General features: G+C 41.5%; 2 protein-coding genes across 2 annotated transcripts; both read left to right on the top strand.

Annotated features, from left to right (window-relative positions):
• Positions 1 to 5,909: 5,909 nt before the first annotated feature.
• On the top strand, positions 5,910 to 8,058 carry LOC118771005 (zinc finger protein with KRAB and SCAN domains 1-like). The gene is made up of 2 exons (XM_036518830.1): positions 5,910 to 5,999; positions 6,735 to 8,058. The coding sequence occupies exon 2, from the start codon at positions 6,776 to 6,778 to the stop codon at positions 7,841 to 7,843; it is 1,068 nt and encodes a 355-aa protein (XP_036374723.1). The 5' UTR covers positions 5,910 to 5,999; positions 6,735 to 6,775; the 3' UTR covers positions 7,844 to 8,058.
• A 1,803-nt stretch (positions 8,059 to 9,861) lies between these two features.
• Positions 9,862 to 17,040, top strand: LOC118771553 (retinitis pigmentosa 1-like 1 protein). Its single transcript, XM_036519561.1, has 5 exons — positions 9,862 to 10,091; positions 10,919 to 11,043; positions 12,166 to 12,277; positions 12,694 to 13,145; positions 16,888 to 17,040. The coding sequence occupies exons 1-5, from the start codon at positions 9,863 to 9,865 to the stop codon at positions 17,038 to 17,040; spliced, it is 1,071 nt and encodes a 356-aa protein (XP_036375454.1). The 5' UTR covers position 9,862.
• The last annotated feature ends 62 nt before the right edge of the window (positions 17,041 to 17,102 follow it).

Below are 17,102 nucleotides of genomic sequence, written 5' to 3'. Positions count from 1 at the left end.
CAACCTCATTTCATACTCCAGTGCAGTAGGTGGCAGTGTACCGAGTGTTGGCGAGGGCGCCGCGTAGAAACACCACTGAAGAGCAATGAGGATGTGGGATGTAGTTCAGTAGCTAGTGTACTGCATGGATGTGACGCGGTTCGTCATAGTATAATTGATTTAATTTTGTTTTATATATTTATCGTTTAAGATATTCGCTGATTGGGAATCGAGTCTGGAAAGAGGACGCGAAGTGACCGTATAACCCGTTCACAATGTCAAATATTTCGACTTTTCATACGCAGCTCTCCTCCATCATGGAGGTACTGGCTAACGCGGCCGTGGCAGAAATTTGCGAACTTGTAGACAATGGCTATGCGGTTTTACATTTGGAAATATCTCGAAACCAGAAGGAAAACAAAGCCCTGAAAAAGAAATTACACATGCTTGAACTAAGGATTGCGCGAGAATCAGAAGAGAGAGAATCACTGGAGACTCCTGTAAAGAGTTGCTCCGAAACTGTTCAGAAATGCGAAGAATCTAGACACACAATGAGAAGTAAGTTACCTAGACATAGGTAGAAGGCATGCAGCTGTTATCAGTTACTAGCTAGCGTTATGGTAGTGGGTTTCGGTCATGTGGCATATTTTCCAGTGCACATCTGTAATTCTTGTTTAGCAGCAGCGGTTAGCAAGCTAAGTATGTTCCTGGTCAGTTAATTTACCTAGCTAGTTGTCCTTGATAACGTTTGCTAGTTGGCTGCTTTGTCGCATTTGAATATTTTCCCTTATTGTTTCAGTGGAAGGTCATTTTCCTGCCACACCGCGAGCCACTGGCAGTCAATCGGGCGTCGGTCTGTGGAGAGGCGGACAGCCCACAGCTGTCAGAGATGAGGAAGAAACTGTAAGAGAGTCTTCAACAGTGGAGCAGGTCAGTTCATGTAGAATCAAAGCTCACCTTTGTTTTAGAAGTGCTGTCATTATCTAATGCATGAGCTAATTTGGCCTGTGGTGGGCAAATGTTGGGATTAATCATAACGTTGCATTTCAACAGACAGCAGATAAAGAAGAGCTAAGGCCCGAATCAGTGCAAATTAAAAAGGAAAAACTGGAAGAGGATGTGGAGAATTGTGACTCAGAGGGGGCACTGAAAATCACAGAGGACAGTAAGTCAAGGGGATGAAATGGTGTCACCAGGCTGCCTTTAAGCATGAGTGTTGCTATTAACTCCAGGTCAACAATGTAGTGTTCAGAAGGTTCACAGGCAGAAGTGTGTGAATTTATACTCCAACATACACTTGTGTGGGATGGGGAGGGGGGGGACTATGAAGGACAAGTACAATTACAATGGTACAACATGTAATGAGAGCAGTATGTGTCAGAATGAATCAGTATGCTGACACACAGTAGTTTCTTAACCAGATGGTTGCAAGGGCTTTCAAAGGTTCTCAGGGCATTTTTACAGTTATTGGTGTTAGTGTGGTATTTTTCCTGCATGTAAACATTTCTTATGCATGAGACAACCAGTACAATGAGAAAATGTTTCCAGATGTTGTTTGTAAATTCTCAATTGAAAACAGTAGTTTTCCCTGTTTTATCTTTCCCTCCAGGAGCTGTAGAGTCAGGATCTGATGGTGGTGATAGGGTTTCCATTGCAGACACACAGACTGCACCTGCTGTAGAAACAGAGGAGCTCACTGAACAGAACAGGACCAGACACAGTGTGTGGGAGGACAGTGGACTAGACACTGCCCTCAAGGCTGAGCCAGAGAACGATAGTGTGTGCCAGAGACTCCAGGATACAGGATGTGAACTCGGTGCAGGAAGACTGAACAGCCTGGGCAATGAGTATGTTTTGTATGAGAGACCTGGTCAGCTGGACACACTCTTTTCACAGAGAAACGCAGAAGCAGAGGCTGAGGGCACAGTGCATTCTTACTCCAGCAAAACCAACTCGGACAACCTGTCTGTTCACCCCGAGCAGCTACTTTGTCAAGCATCAGACACCAGTGTAGATCACCATCTTTCCTCTTTAGGATCTCTTGGTGTGGATATGATTGATTCTGTATCCAGTAAAATGGAGGTCGACATGAGCGCCTCTTGGAGTAAGGAGGCTGTATCAGGAACAGTTCTGAAACAACATAGATATTACAAAGAAGATGGAAAAAGAGGGACACTGCAGCATGAAAATGTTATGAATATCTGTCCCTTAGTAAGAGACGATACAGCAAGCACTGATGTTCCAGACATTATCGGGTATGTCCCCAGTGAGGAAAATCTTAATGCATCAAGAAGTATTCCAACCAGTCAAAGAGTTGGAACAAGGGAGAAGCGGTTCCTCTGTACTTTTTGCTGGAAGAGTTTCACTTGTCCAAAGAATCTTGAAACACACCAGAGAGTTCACACAGGGGAGAAACCATTTGGCTGCACACAGTGTGGAAAGAGGTTTTCTCAGTCTGCACATCTGAAAAAACATCATAGCGTTCACACAGGGGAGAAACCATTCAGATGCACAAAGTGTGGAAAGTGTTTTTCAGATTCAAGTAATCTTAAAAGACATCAGTACGTTCACACCGGAGAGAGACCTTTTCGCTGTACTCAGTGTGGGAAGAGGTTCTCTTTCTTAGGTAATCTTAAGAGACACCAGAGTGTTCACATTGGGAAGAAACCGTTAAGCCACACATCGTGGGAAGAGTTTACCTTTTTCAAGTCTCCCTAAAATGACAGCAGAATTAACAGGGGAGGTATATTGCCAACCTGCACGTTATTAAAGATTCAGTCTGTCATGCACTCTTCAAATGTACCAGTGTTCTGACTGGGGTGAAGCTATTTAAGGTGCACTGTTTTGAATATGTTAATAAGTTGTAACTGTAGTATTGCACGCCAGTATAGCGTGGGCAAATGTCTTTATTCACATACACTACAACATTACCTCTAAAGACAAGAATATTTATCGTGAAGAAAGATGAAAACATTAAGTAAAACTTCAAGTGACACAGTGTGGAAGGAAATGTTGTCATGTAATGGTTTGAACGAATGAATACTCTAGGAAAAAAAAAAGGAATCGTAAAGATTTACGTGACCCAGCAATTTTCTGAATAGGAGTAAATGTTAATCTGAAACAGTAAATTCACTGGTGAACATAAATTTGTGAACTCCAAGATATTTCCTTAAAGGGGAATGTTGGGACATTTTGGAAAAGGACAGCATATGTATGTGCAGTAAGTATTTTTATTGGGACAGTGAAGGAGGACTGATTAAAACAATCAAATAAAGGTCCTCATCTTCCATGCACTCACACAGAGAATACAAGGCTAGGCCATGTGACCTGAGCATTAATGAAAGTACTTCTGATTATGTCCTGTAAAAATCCAGCATTGTGTGTAAAAAAATAAACATTTTGATGTGGAAGCAGTGTAAATGTTTGTGAATGAGACTGTGTACTATACAAATCACTAATGTTCTGAAATGAACACGCTTCTGTGTTGTGAGGTATTCTACTGGTTTCAGCCCTGTTAGATTGATTTGAATTATTTAGTAGTATTAAAACATTAATATATTTGTTATTTTTATAGCATTTATTTAGTAAGGAATGTGTACCTTTGATGAAATTGCAGTGAAATGCTGAATGATTTTCCATTATAAAAAAGTGCAAGGCTCAATCCATGTGACATAGACCCTATACAAACAAGACCAGTTTTCTGGAAGTCCCCAAGGGTACCGATTCTTCACTCACCTCCACAAATGCAATTCAGTGTGAATTTTCCAGGCAGGACAGTTTCCCTGAACATTTCCCCAGACTATTTCTATACTGGATGTTTTAGCACCTCTAAATAATCCCCAAGACTATGTGCAGTTCATGTAGAGTTTGTTCTTCTCTCTGTGGAAAAACAATCAAGCGAAATAATTGTCCCCTACGTTGTTTTGCAGTAAATGGTGAATGGTAATGATCTTTTCCCATGCTTTGCCATTTTCATTCAGGTGTAACTAGTAAGTAAGCATATAGAAAAGGCTCCAGTGTAAATAAAACAAAAATAGGTCCCCCTTCCCTCTCCTGTGCAGTGAAAAATGTCACTGTCTCACAGGACATATTACATGCTTACCTCAAAAATAATTCCTATTTGCAAGAACCCAGTATTTACTTGCTGTGTTGCCAGGATACTTTTCAGTCCCATAAACAGGCCTAATTTTGGTAAACAGATTGTAACCATGCCCTTGTCACATAAAACCCATATGTACCTGGGAAAACCTGCCTTCAACTCCACCTCACAACTAGCTGTGAGTGGAAACGTACCTCTTGGGGTGGGAGCACTGTTCAATTAGAGTTGAGTGTGGCTGAGCAGGAAATGAGCAGGTAATGTTACCACACCTTGCCTACATGCAGTGTAAGGTAGAAAGCTGTATTTGGAGCTTCTCGCTTTCAACCCCATCTCTTCTAGAGTTAGCTGTAAGTGGAAACTTCCTTTTATCATAGTCACCATTCAACCAAAGTTACTTGCAGTCATGGAAACTCATGAAATTTGCTGTTGCCGTTAGGAGTAATCAAGAGTTGAACGTTGAACATATATTGTAGCGTAATGGTTAGTTAAAATATGGAATTCCGTGTGAAATATTTTAAACAATAAATACAATGCAACACGCTGAACTTTTTAGCAATCATAATTACTTGACTGGGTGGCTGAAACTAGAATGTTTACGGTAATACATTAGGGTTGTCACACAGATACCTCCTCTGTCCGGAAGTAAATAGTGCGATCGTTTTGTGTGAGCAGGTAGGTAGGTACCTTTAAACACATGTTTTGCTACCGCGTTGTTTACAGTTAGTTTCCCATCTCAGTTAAGAACTCTGCACTTACTACATCTACAGAGCTTACCCAAAAAGGGTTTTAAACGAAGCGGGGATGTCAAGCAACATGTCGAACTGTGTTGCTCTTCGCTCGCAGCTAGCCTCCATCATGGAGGTATTAGCCAATGCAGCCGTAGCAGAGATTTGCAAACTTGTAGAAGACAGCTATGCGGTTTTACGTTCGGAGATGTCCCGAAGCCAAAAAGAAAACGAAGCCCTGAAGAGGACGTTGTCCATACAGATGCTGGAGCTGAGGATTGCCAGTAAGTGACGATAATGTGGAGCCAAAGAACAGTAGCATGAGGCAGAGAGAGCAAAAATATACAAGTCCCTCTGGTGGATTACAGGTTTGGCATTAGTTGGAAGGAACAGTGAAATGCAACCCCTGCACAGCGACTAATTTGTAACTGTCAAGTTTTGGCCATACTGCATCTGCCTGTCGTTAATAAAAACTGTACATTGCTTTAACTCCCCTGTTATACTCGAGTTAAATCATATGAATAACAACTTTCAATTCACTTCCCGTTATTTCAGAGGAGGGTCATTTTCCAGCCGAAGATAGAGCATTTCACAGCCAAACCATTTCGTGGAGAGATGGAGAGCTAACAACTGTGGAAGAGGAGAACACCACAGTGCAGTCTGTTATGAGGGAGGAGGTGAGTGGATATAGTCAGCTCTTGAAGTTTTCTTTTTGTTGTTTGCGTTAGTATTTGCTAATTAATTTCAGGTAACTATTGCTTTTCTGAAAGAGTGTTGACTGCTTGTCCATGAAGCCATTTGTTCAAACTTCTTGCTCACCTTAAAATTGTGATTTGCATCAGTCCTGTGAATCAGCCTTTCCAAAGGACCTGCCATTTGCAGCCATGTTTCTGTGTCAGAGATGTGGCAGCTATAATACCTGAGAAATCTCCAGTGTGCAATGAACAGTGTGCATACAGTGTGGGATACCTGTCAGTAACATAACCTTTTTGAAAGTAGGGGAGGCTGGCAGATCAGTTGCTCTTGATACCCTAGCTAGAAGGGAGAGCCGTGATACAGTGTAATGACCTCAGTCCTTATACAGTCTGCAGACATGGACAAGAGCATGCCTCAGTCGCTGCTTATCAAAAAGGAGGGACTTGATGAAGACTTAGAGAACAATGATCCACAGAGAGGACTGAAGACCAGAGAAAAGAGTAAGTCTATGCATGAATCAGTCCATGAGTTAAATGCTCTTAAGACAAAAAAATCTAGCGTGTTATTTCTAAAATTTCTTTTGCTCTCAAAAACATTTTCCAAATATGTGTTTTGTATATATCTATCTGCAAGGGCACCAAGGGTTTTCTTTCAAGCAGAAAAGACAAAAAAATCCTCAAGTAATTCTTGAAAATGAACAATCACAGCAAATGAAATTCTCTTTTTAACGCCATAGAAAAGTGATGGAATGATTACATGGACCCACCCCTTTAAGTGCCTGGCTATCAATCATTATGCCTGCTAGCGGTGGTTCTATTTTTTTTTAAAAATCACAATTTGGTAAAAGCTTGGGGTTTATTAAGCTTGCTCATCTTAATTAGCTTATTCTTAGTGAATGGTTTACGGACTGTGTATAGCTGTAATCACACACGTGCAATTGTCCTCAGGGTGTCTCTCAAGCCAGCATCCTAAATAATAATGATTGTCTGTTTCATAATAAGCTCGGCAACTATGAGGCAGATAAGCTTTCTGAGAAACGGTGAGAAATTGTTTTTTAAAAGGCTGCTAACAGTCATTCCTGCACGAGCATACTTAATCTATATTTTCCTTTGAAGATTAAAAGTTGCTTTCAGCTCCTTACAGGATATAGTGTCATTTACTAGATGAGTGCAGTATTTATTATGTGTACTTACAAAATTAATGGTTGTTGTTGTTGGTTCTTACCTCCCCTCCAGGAGCTGAAGATTTGGGTACGGATTGTGGGGAAAGGATTCCTATGGCAGACACACAGACTGCCCCTGCTAAAGACACAGAGGAGCTCACTGAACAGCACAGGACCGGACATAGTGCTTGGGAAGACAGTGGACTGGACACTGTCCTCAAAGCAGAGCCAGAGAACGATGTTGTGGACCAGAGACTCCAGGATACAGGATGTGAACTCCGAGCAGAAAGACTGATCAATCTGAGCTATGAGTATGTTACATATGGGAGATCCAGTCAACAGCAGGCTTTCTTCGGACAAGGGATCACCACAAACGAAGATCCAGCGTGCTCTTATGGCACTGTAACAGATTCTGAGAGCTTGCCGGTTGACTCGGGCCTACGGACTGTTGAAAAGGATGCTAATATCCCCCCTATAGGATCTCTTGATGTGAAACCAGGGGCTGTAATAGTAGACTCTGCACCAAATATGTCAGAGAATGACATGATTTCAGGAACTGTTTACACAAAGCACAGACATTACAAAGAACACAGGGACATTACAAGAACAAGAGAGGAATTACTGGCAGAAAGTGTTACTCTTATGTGTTCACCACATTCAAGAATGACAGTGAAAGAGAACATTGCACTGTCAAAATCAAATGCCCAAGATGTTATTGGATATGCCCTCCATGATGAAAGCTTTACTACATCAAAAAAGGATATGGCCTGCCACAAAGCTAGTGCAAGAGAGAGACGTTTCATTTGTTCATATTGTGGCAAGAGCTTCACGTGTCCAAAAAATCTTGAAACACATCAAAGAGTTCACACAGGAGAAAAACCATTTAGTTGCACTCAGTGTGGGAAGCGATTTTCTGATTCAAGTAACCGCAAAAGACATCAGATTATTCACACTGGAGAGAGACCATACAGTTGCACATTGTGTGGAAAGAGGTTTACTCAGTCAAGCTGTCTAATAGCTCATCAGAGAGTCCACACTGGAGAGAAACCATTTAGCTGTACCCAGTGTGGGAAACGGTTTGCTGACTCAAGTAATCTTAAAAGACATCAGAGTGTTCACATTGGAAAGAAACCATTAAGTTGTACACTCTGGGATGAGTTTAATTGCCTCCAACCATCATAAAATATCACAATTAAGGGAAAGTATTTACTGGTCCATTTTGGGATGAGATCCATACACCACTGTAGCCTCAGCCTTCACTGAAATTGTCAGATGTGACCATTGACAAACTTGTGTTCATTTTCTCCACAGATTATTGGGTTATTTAACATTAAATACAGTGACTCAGCATGTGGACCAAAAACATGCACAGACTAAAAAGCCATAAAGGCTCATAAGTCCCCTCACAACAGAAATAAGCAACAGAGGTTTGCCATTTCTTTGGTAATTACAAAATAAGCATCTCCAAAAACACAGTAATGTTCACACTGGACAGAACTAAAAGGTAGCAATTGTGTAAATATAACTGTTTCCCTGAAGGTAACACCTCCGTTTTTTCCAAAGCTCTTTCCAAATGTAATTTTTTGACTGAGCCTTATTGTTGGATGAATCTGTCAATTTTTTCAAAGGTACAACAAGATGCACCAGAATTTAGCTTTGAAGCTCTGAAAGATTGACCAGTTTCTTGTGAATGCTGCTACACACAATTTGAGCCAAAGTATTTTGTGTAGTGAATGATGGGGTAACAGTTATATTAGGGATGCAGAAAGAACGCACATGTTCAAAGTGATTAATAAGCTCAATAAAGAACATAAAACTGGAGAGCTGGAGCACAGTGGAAACTGTACTTTGTTCTTGGAACATTAGTGGAATGTCCACTGAGGAGGAGAGGATGGCATTCTGTTCTAATGACATCTTAGTTGTGTTTAATTTACATGGGCGAAATGTCTTCCTATCGCCAATTACTACAGTCTCGTCATTGAACAGTGAAAGCACATTAAATTGCCCAGGATTAGAGACTCTGCTAAGCAAGTAATTTAAAGTTGTTATTGTAATCTATATGTTATGTAGATTACATGATTGTCGTATCCATCAGCAAGAGTAGATATGTAAAGGAAGGTTTGCAGTAGTCAGATTTACTGTTACATACCCATTACACCTCAAAACCTGACAGTCAATATATGTATTGTGATTTTTTGTTGCCATTTATTTGATACATGTTGACACATTTTTGTGACTTGGAAGTTTGTAGATTAACATACTTTTGATGTTTGAAATAAAAATGTGTTCGCACATGAAAAAGGAGGATCAAATATTTGTTCTCGTGATTTGCAGTTATGAACGAATGAAGTATTCTAAGTTATTCCAAGTTCATTCTAAGAATGGGTATCTCACTAATTTTTCAACCAAGCACAGCAGGGGGCTTTTTCTCTGTCAGTGCTGATAGAGTGCAGCATGACCTGCCTTCCCTTGTATTGTCTGAATGAACAGAATTAGAGACAATTAGGCCCACTTCTGTTGTACCCTTCGGTAAGGCACTTCCCCAGAATATCCTCAATAAATATCCAGCTGTATAAATGGATAATATGTAAAACTGTAACTTCTGGAAGAGTGTCAGCTAAAGGACAAAAATAATAATAACATCTGGCTTAGGAGTAGGGGAGTAATATCTATTATTCACAAAACAGATCACTGTATATTGTTGTTTTAAATGCCACTTTCTCCAACATCTTGTTCTCTTGCTTCTCATACACATGCATGGTTCATTACACTGCCTGCCTCTCAGAGGGTCGAAAATTTGACTCTGTTGGTGAATAGCAACCAATAAAAACCATCCTGCCTTGATCGCAAAGAGCTGCAGTCAAGCAAACCTTAATTTCAGAGTATTTGAGTAATTACGGTAGGTTAGCAGCATGACCTCGTGACCTAAATATTCCGGAAGTATACGGTCATTCTTAGGTACCCCTTACATCAGGTAGTGTTGGGTACCTTGTGAAGCATGAGGACCATTTTTTGTGTACAGTTTAACTAGCCAAATAATTGCCCTTCTGCTTCACAGCAAGCAATAATTTTGATATTTCGTTTGATCGCTGTAGCCAGCTGTCATTTATTTAAACTGGGGAGTCTTTCTGAAAGACTGCGTAAAGCATTCTGGAAATAATGTCCAGTTGTGTCGTTTTTCACTCTCAGCTAACCTCCATCATGGAGGTTTTAGCGAAAGCCGCTGTGGCAGAAATCTGCAAGCTTGTAGACGACGGCTATGCGGTTTTACGCTTGGAAATATCTCGAAGTGAGAAAGAGAACCAGACACTGAAGCGAAAGCTGCAGATGCTGGAGGTGATGGTTGCACGGGGATATGCAGACGCCGGACTGCGAGACAGCTCTCCCGAGTGCCGTCCTGACGGGGTCCAGGTTTGCGATGCATTAAGAGGTAAGGTAGACAGGTAGACAAGGCAGGTAGACTCACTTTTACAGGTTTAGGTGGTGTAACCTTATTTAGTTGGGGAGAAACACCTGCGCATTGTTTGGGACACAGAAGAAAGCTTGCTGTACTAGCTAACTAAATAAAGCAACGAAGACAGATAACACTCTGTGAACAGCATGCATACAAAACTATTTGGGACCTGTCGTCGTTCAGTGTTCCAGATGTAAGTCAGCTGCTGGACTAAAGGATTGTGGATCTCCGAAGCCACTGTTGGACACGGATGCTGTTTGCATCCTTAATGCAGATGAAATTATTCGACTTCAGCTAGGACTAGGATTCAAACTTCAACTAGGAGCTTACCCAAACTATTTTCACGTTGCTCATCCGTTAGTCCCTTGGAAAAAGGGTGATCAGCGCAGTCAACATATCTAACGAACTAGCCAGCTACGTTATCGAAAGTGATCATGAAACTTGAAACAAGCCAAGTTTACGCAGCTATACCGTACCTTTAAGTAATCGGTCCACCTAGGGTGCAGGGTCTACAGGGTTTTTGCGCCTTAATCTCTGTGTTGTTGAATTCAACTCCCTGTTGGAAATTTACTCACCTGTTGTTCATAGCGTAAGTCACTTACGTATTGAAAGGCAACTCTCAAACCTGTCAAAATGGCCTACACCAGACCAGGATGTGCACATTATTGTTGTGGCCATTAGGTATTTGTTTGTGATGTCAGTGCCTTCAGATGTATCACTCTGTTCATGGTGTGAACATATTTAGCCCAGACAGCTATTACAGACAGTTATTTACTTTCTGGTTCCTTTCCTTATTTTATCAGAGGGACATTTTGCAAATTCAGAGAAAGCCTTTGGCAGCCGGTTGGGCATTGGTCTGTGGAGAGCCAGAGAGCCCACAACTGTGGATGAGGTGGACACTGTAATGCAGTCCATCACTCAGGATGAGGTGAGTTTTTATATGACATCAACACACACATCTTCTCAATATCAGTTCACTTTCAATATCAGTGCAGTACCTTGAATATGAACTGTTTTTTCCCCATTGTGATCTATGTTAATCTTTTAAGAAAGGCTTTTATTTAATATTCATGAAGATGTTTCTGGTTAGTTTCCTACTCATTATGTAAATATTTGATTGATCCAAAAAGGAAATTGCCTTGCCAACAGTCAATTATGTTGAAACAAAGGTACACAGCTTACAATAAACATAGACCATAGGGAAATATGGGCAATAAATAGAGCAATAAATACTGCCACTGTAAACCGCACCATTAAAGTGACAGTGTCCATAGTGTGCTTCTTGCATGTATTGCACTTAATGTATTGCACATGAGTGTTAAGGGGGAGACTTTGAACAGTTTTATGGCCACTGGTAGGAAAGATTGCCTATGACGCTCCGTGGAACACTTTAGAGGGATGAGTCTGTTGCTGAACGTGCTCCTTTGGAGAGCCAGTGTGACGTGGAGGGGGTGATCAGGAATGTGCATGATACTCAGCAGCTTGTGGAGCATCTTCCTCTCAGAGACCTCCACTAGAGAATCCAGCCCTGCTCCCAGGATGCTGCCAGCCCTCCTTAGGAGCTTGTTGATCCAGTTGACATCAGCTGTTTTCATGCTACTCTATCCGTTCAGATGAATGAAACCTTTTGATTCATGTAACTGGCTGTTGAGGAAAGAAATGCATTTTTCAAACGCACGTTGCAGTATATATTAATATGGCATTCAGTATAATATTTCCAGAAAACTGTTAGCTAGGCTAAAGCTATTAGGCTTGCTTGCACGGTAGTTATGATGTTATAAGGTGTGAAACTAGCTAGATATAACCAAGACAATATCATTGTGCAAAGTCCACAATCTGAGCCAACATCATCGGGTATGGTACATGGTAATCACCTTGGCTCTGTACATATGGGCAGTTGAGTAAACGACTCGTGGCCACGGCTCCAGGCCAGTAGTATCCACAGAGATAATGCTCTTGAGAGTAACTAACAGTTGTTATAAACCTGTAATGCTTTTGAGTTTGACAGTTGAAGAGCTGTGATCTAATCACCTGCTTCCTCTGTTTACAGGCTGCAGACATGGAAGAGGGAAGGCCTGAGTCACAGCCCATCAAAGAGGAGGCTCTTGAATGGGATGTAGAGAACAGTGACCCACAAGCACAACTGAAGATCAGTGGAGACAGTAAGTGTGATGGAGGATTGGGGTCCTGTGGAAATCATTAGTGCTTTGAATGACCTTCAGTGAGCAGTCATCATACAGCATTCAAGGGAAAAGTAGATTTGTAACTTCACTGTTTCATCTCCAGCTATGCTACTGTGTCTGGGGATAATGTCTGTGGTGTTTTTTTTTAGTAAAAATATTCAAGCATAGCATGTTTTATTTCTTTACATTATTTCTTTACCTTTTCCACACTCACTGGTTTGGGGGTGTTGTTAGCCTGGTCTGACACTGTTGCTTATTCCATTGTAATGGATATACTTCTGTTCTTTTGTGCTGGAAGTCACTCTAGATAAGAGCGTCTGCGAAATGAATGTAATGTAATGTACATTGACACGTGGAATAAAATGATTATAAAATGTCTTTAATCTTCCCTCCAGGAGCTGTAGTGTCGGATCCTGATGGTAGTGAAAGGGCGGACACACAGACTGCACCTGCTATAGACACAGAAGAGCTCACTGAGCAGCACAGGACTAGACACAGTGTTTGGGAAGACAGTGGACTGGACGCTGTCCTTAAAGCAGAACCAGAAAATGAGACCGTAAACCTCCAGGATGCAGAATCTGAACTTGGTGCCCAGAAACTAAATATTTTGGACTATGAGGACATAATTCATGAGGGACCCTGTCAACAGGAATTTTTCATCACTCAAGGGGTCACAGAGAAAGACAATGAGAATCCAGCAGTCTCTCGCACTACAGAAAGTGACACAGACAACCTGTCTGTTCAGTCAGAGCTGCTTTCTGGGAAAAGTTTACCCTCTTTGGGGTCTCTGGATGTGAAAAGAGAGGAGGAAATGATCGACTCTGAACTCTTGAAAGTGGAAGCTGAGGTGCGTTCTGCCTGGAACAAAGAGATCATGTCAGGAGTAGTTCCCTCACAACACAGCTATTACAACAAAGACTGGGAGAGTGAAGGACTGCAACTTGAAAGTAATAGCAATGTGTGTCCTTCAAATACTGAAATGACAGTTGGGGACAATACTGCTGAGATCAGATTCAATTCCTCAAACATGAATGGATGGGCCTCTTACGGTAGAAGCTTAACAGCATCGAGCAACAATGAGACTCCCTGCACAGATGGCACAAGAGAAGAACGGTTCATTTGTACACAATGTGGAAAAACTTTCAACTGTCAAAATGTTTTAGAAGCACATCAGAGAATTCACTCATTAGATAAACCATTTAATTGCTCACAGTGTGGGAAAAGGTTTGCTCAGTTAAGTAATCTTATCACACATCGTAGAGTACACACAGGAGAGAAACCTTACAGCTGCACACACTGTGGGAAACAGTTTGCTCAGTCACGTTACCTTGTAACACATCTAAGGATCCACACGGGAGAGAAACCATTCAGTTGTACACAGTGCGGAAAGCGGTTTGCTCAGTCCAATAACCTTGTACGACACCAAAGTGTTCACACGGGAAAGAAACCATTCAGGTGCTCGCAGTGTGGGAAGAGTTTCACTACCTCGAGTCACCGGAAAAGACATGAGAGTGTTCATAGGGGAGGGAGACCCTTTGCCTGTACACTGTGAGTGAAGCCTAACATTTGTCATAAAATGTACTGTACTGTACAGACTAGAGTGAAATGTAAGTTTCCCTATTTTTGAGATCCATGTTTCAGTGTAGCCTTTCTTTTGCACCAGTATGTAAATCAGATTTATTTACTGTGTCCATTTACCTCTGAAGACACCACAATATTCACTCTAGACCTGAGGAAACCCCTCAGTTGCACTCATTGTTTGGGGAGGGGGTGAGTCTGTGAAAACATGTAGAGTAATAAAGATTCTTTTGGCAGGATGACTCAAGTGTCCTAACAACTTCAAGCAGAGAAAAACAAAAACAGCTGAACACATTTGGAGTTTTAGACTGTGACATACTTTTAGCAAGCAGAGGACATAGGATGGAAACTGTTTCAGTGGAGGGTGAATTGCATTTTATGATTAAATGACCATGACATTTTACTCTTCCCCTATGTAGATGTAACAGTTTAGATTTGTAGTTACAGAAAGTAATACAAGAGTATACAATATTAAGAATGGACTGCTGTTGTACACTTGAACGGGGTATTTTTCTTAGCTAAAAGCTGAGCTGAATGGACCTCAAAATGAGTCTATATGCATGTAAATTAAATGGCTGTGGATGAGCTCTGCTGATGAAACGAATAATGTATAGTCTTGTGATATGCTTCTATACCGTGTGTTGTTTCATTTAGACACTAAATAATTATCCTGATCATGTTGACCAGCAAGGTTGTCTTTGGACTTTTGTGGAATGTTTGCAATAACCAATGTAGTTTACTTGTAATTAAGACTATATATACTACACTAAATTGGTAACAGGAAAACTAGCATTTAAAAAATCCATAAAATTTCTAAGATGTCTGGTGATAGAAAGGTACACTGCATGGCCAAAAGTATGTGGACACCCCTCCTAATTATTGAGTTCAGGTGTGTCAGCCACACCGATTGTTAACAGGTGAATAAAAACAAGCACATAACTATGCAATCTCCATAGACAAACCTTGGAAGTAGAATGGGTTGTACTGGAGAGCTCAGTGACTCTGGAGCAGTGGAAGCGTGTTCTCTGGAGTGATGAATCACGCTTCACTGTCTGGCAGTCTGATGGACGAATCTGGGTTTGGTGGATGCCAGGAGATCACTACCTACCGGAATGCACAGTGCCTACTGTAAAGTTTGGTGAAGGAGGGATAATGGTCTGGGGCTGTTTTTCAGGGTTTGGGCTAGGCCCTTTAGTTCCAGTGAAGGATAACATTAATGCTACAGCATACAAAGACATTTTAGACAATTGTATGCTTCCCACTTTGTGGCAACAGTTAGGGGAAGGCCCTTTCCTGTTCCAGCATGACTGTGCCCCTGTGCAGAAAGCAACGTCCATAAAGACATGGTTTGACGAGTCTGGTGTGGAGGAGCTCCAGTGGCCTGCACAGAGCGCTGACCTCAACCCCATTGAACACCTTTGGGATGAATTAGAACCAGAGCCAGGCCTTCTCATCCAACATCAGTGTTGACAAATGCTTTACAAATGCTCTTTTGGCTGAATGGGCACAAATTCCCACAGACACACTCCAAAATCTTGTGGAAGACCTTCCGAGAAAAGTGGAGGCTGTTATAACAGCTATGGGCAACTTCATATTAATGCCAATATTAATGGTCAGGTGTCCACATACTTGTGGCCATTAGGTATTTGTTTGTGATGTCAGTGCCTTCAGATGTATCACTCTGTTCATGGTGTGAACATATTTAGCCCAGACAGCTATTACAGACAGTTATTTACTTTCTGGTTCCTTTCCTTATTTTATCAGAGGGACATTTTGCAAATTCAGAGAAAGCCTTTGGCAGCCGGTTGGGCATTGGTCTGTGGAGAGCCAGAGAGCCCACAACTGTGGATGAGGTGGACACTGTAATGCAGTCCATCACTCAGGATGAGGTGAGTTTTTATATGACATCAACACACACATCTTCTCAATATCAGTTCACTTTCAATATCAGTGCAGTACCTTGAATATGAACTGTTTTTTCCCCATTGTGATCTATGTTAATCTTTTAAGAAAGGCTTTTATTTAATATTCATGAAGATGTTTCTGGTTAGTTTCCTACTCATTATGTAAATATTTGATTGATCCAAAAAGGAAATTGCCTTGCCAACAGTCAATTATGTTGAAACAAAGGTACACAGCTTACAATAAACATAGACCATAGGGAAATATGGGCAATAAATAGAGCAATAAATACTGCCACTGTAAACCGCACCATTAAAGTGACAGTGTCCATAGTGTGCTTCTTGCATGTATTGCACTTAATGTATTGCACATGAGTGTTAAGGGGGAGACTTTGAACAGTTTTATGGCCACTGGTAGGAAAGATTGCCTATGACGCTCCATGGAACACTTTGGAGGGATGAGTCTGTTGCTGAAGGTGCTCCTTTGGAGAGCCAGTGTGACGTGGAGGGGGTGATCAGGAATGTGCATGATACTCAGCAGCTTGTGGAGCATCTTCCTCTCAGAGACCTCCACTAGAGAATCCAGCCCTGCTCCCAGGATGCTGCCAGCCCTCCTTAGGAGCTTGTTGATCCAGTTGACATCAGCTGTTTTCATGCTGCTCTATCCGTTCAGATGAATGAAACCTTTTGATTCATGTAACTGGCTGTTGAGGAAAGAAATGCATTTTTCAAACGCACGTTGCAGTATATATTAATATGGCATTCAGTATAATATTTCCAGAAAACTGTTAGCTAGGCTAAAGCTATTAGGCTTGCTTGCACGGTAGTTATGATGTTATAAGGTGTGAAACTAGCTAGATATAACCAAGACAATATCATTGTGCAAAGTCCACAATCTGAGCCAACATCATCGGGTATGGTACATGGTAATCACCTTGGCTCTGTACGTATGGGCAGTTGAGTAAACAACTCGTGGCCACGGCTCCAGGCCAGTAGTATCCACAGAGATAATGCTCTTGAGAGTAACTAACAGTTGTTATAAACCTGTAATGCTTTTGAGCTTGACAGTTGAAGAGCTGTGATCTAATCACCTGCTTCCTCTGTTTACAGGCTGCAGACATGGAAGAGGGAAGGCCTGAGTCACAGCCCATCAAAGAGGAGGCTCTTGAATGGGATGTAGAGAACAGTGACCCACAAGCACAACTGAAGATCAGTGGAGACAGTAAGTGTGATGGAGGATTGGGGTCCTGTGGAAATCATTAGTGCTTTGAATGACCTTCAGTGAGCAGTCATCATACAGCATTCAAGGGAAAAGTAGATTTGTA

Source organism: Megalops cyprinoides, chromosome 24, assembly GCF_013368585.1.
Source record: "Megalops cyprinoides isolate fMegCyp1 chromosome 24, fMegCyp1.pri, whole genome shotgun sequence".
NCBI classification, from domain to species: domain Eukaryota; kingdom Metazoa; phylum Chordata; class Actinopteri; order Elopiformes; family Megalopidae; genus Megalops; species Megalops cyprinoides.
The sequence above is the reverse complement of the archived record's forward strand: the minus strand, read 5'-3'. Positions and strand labels throughout refer to the sequence as shown.

Bases quoted from the DNA above. Each gene is read 5' to 3' on its own strand.
- LOC118771005 (XM_036518830.1), top strand. From the start codon at position 6,776: ATGGCAGACACACAGACTGCCCCTGCTAAAGACACAGAGGAGCTCACT.
- LOC118771553 (XM_036519561.1), top strand. From the start codon at position 9,863: ATGGAGGTTTTAGCGAAAGCCGCTGTGGCAGAAATCTGCAAGCTTGTA. The intron at 11,044-12,165 runs GTGAGTTTTTAT...CTCTGTTTACAG, and splicing joins AGTCCATCACTCAGGATGAG to GCTGCAGACATGGAAGAGGG. The intron at 13,146-16,887 runs GTGCGTTCTGCC...CTCTGTTTACAG, and splicing joins TCTTGAAAGTGGAAGCTGAG to GCTGCAGACATGGAAGAGGG.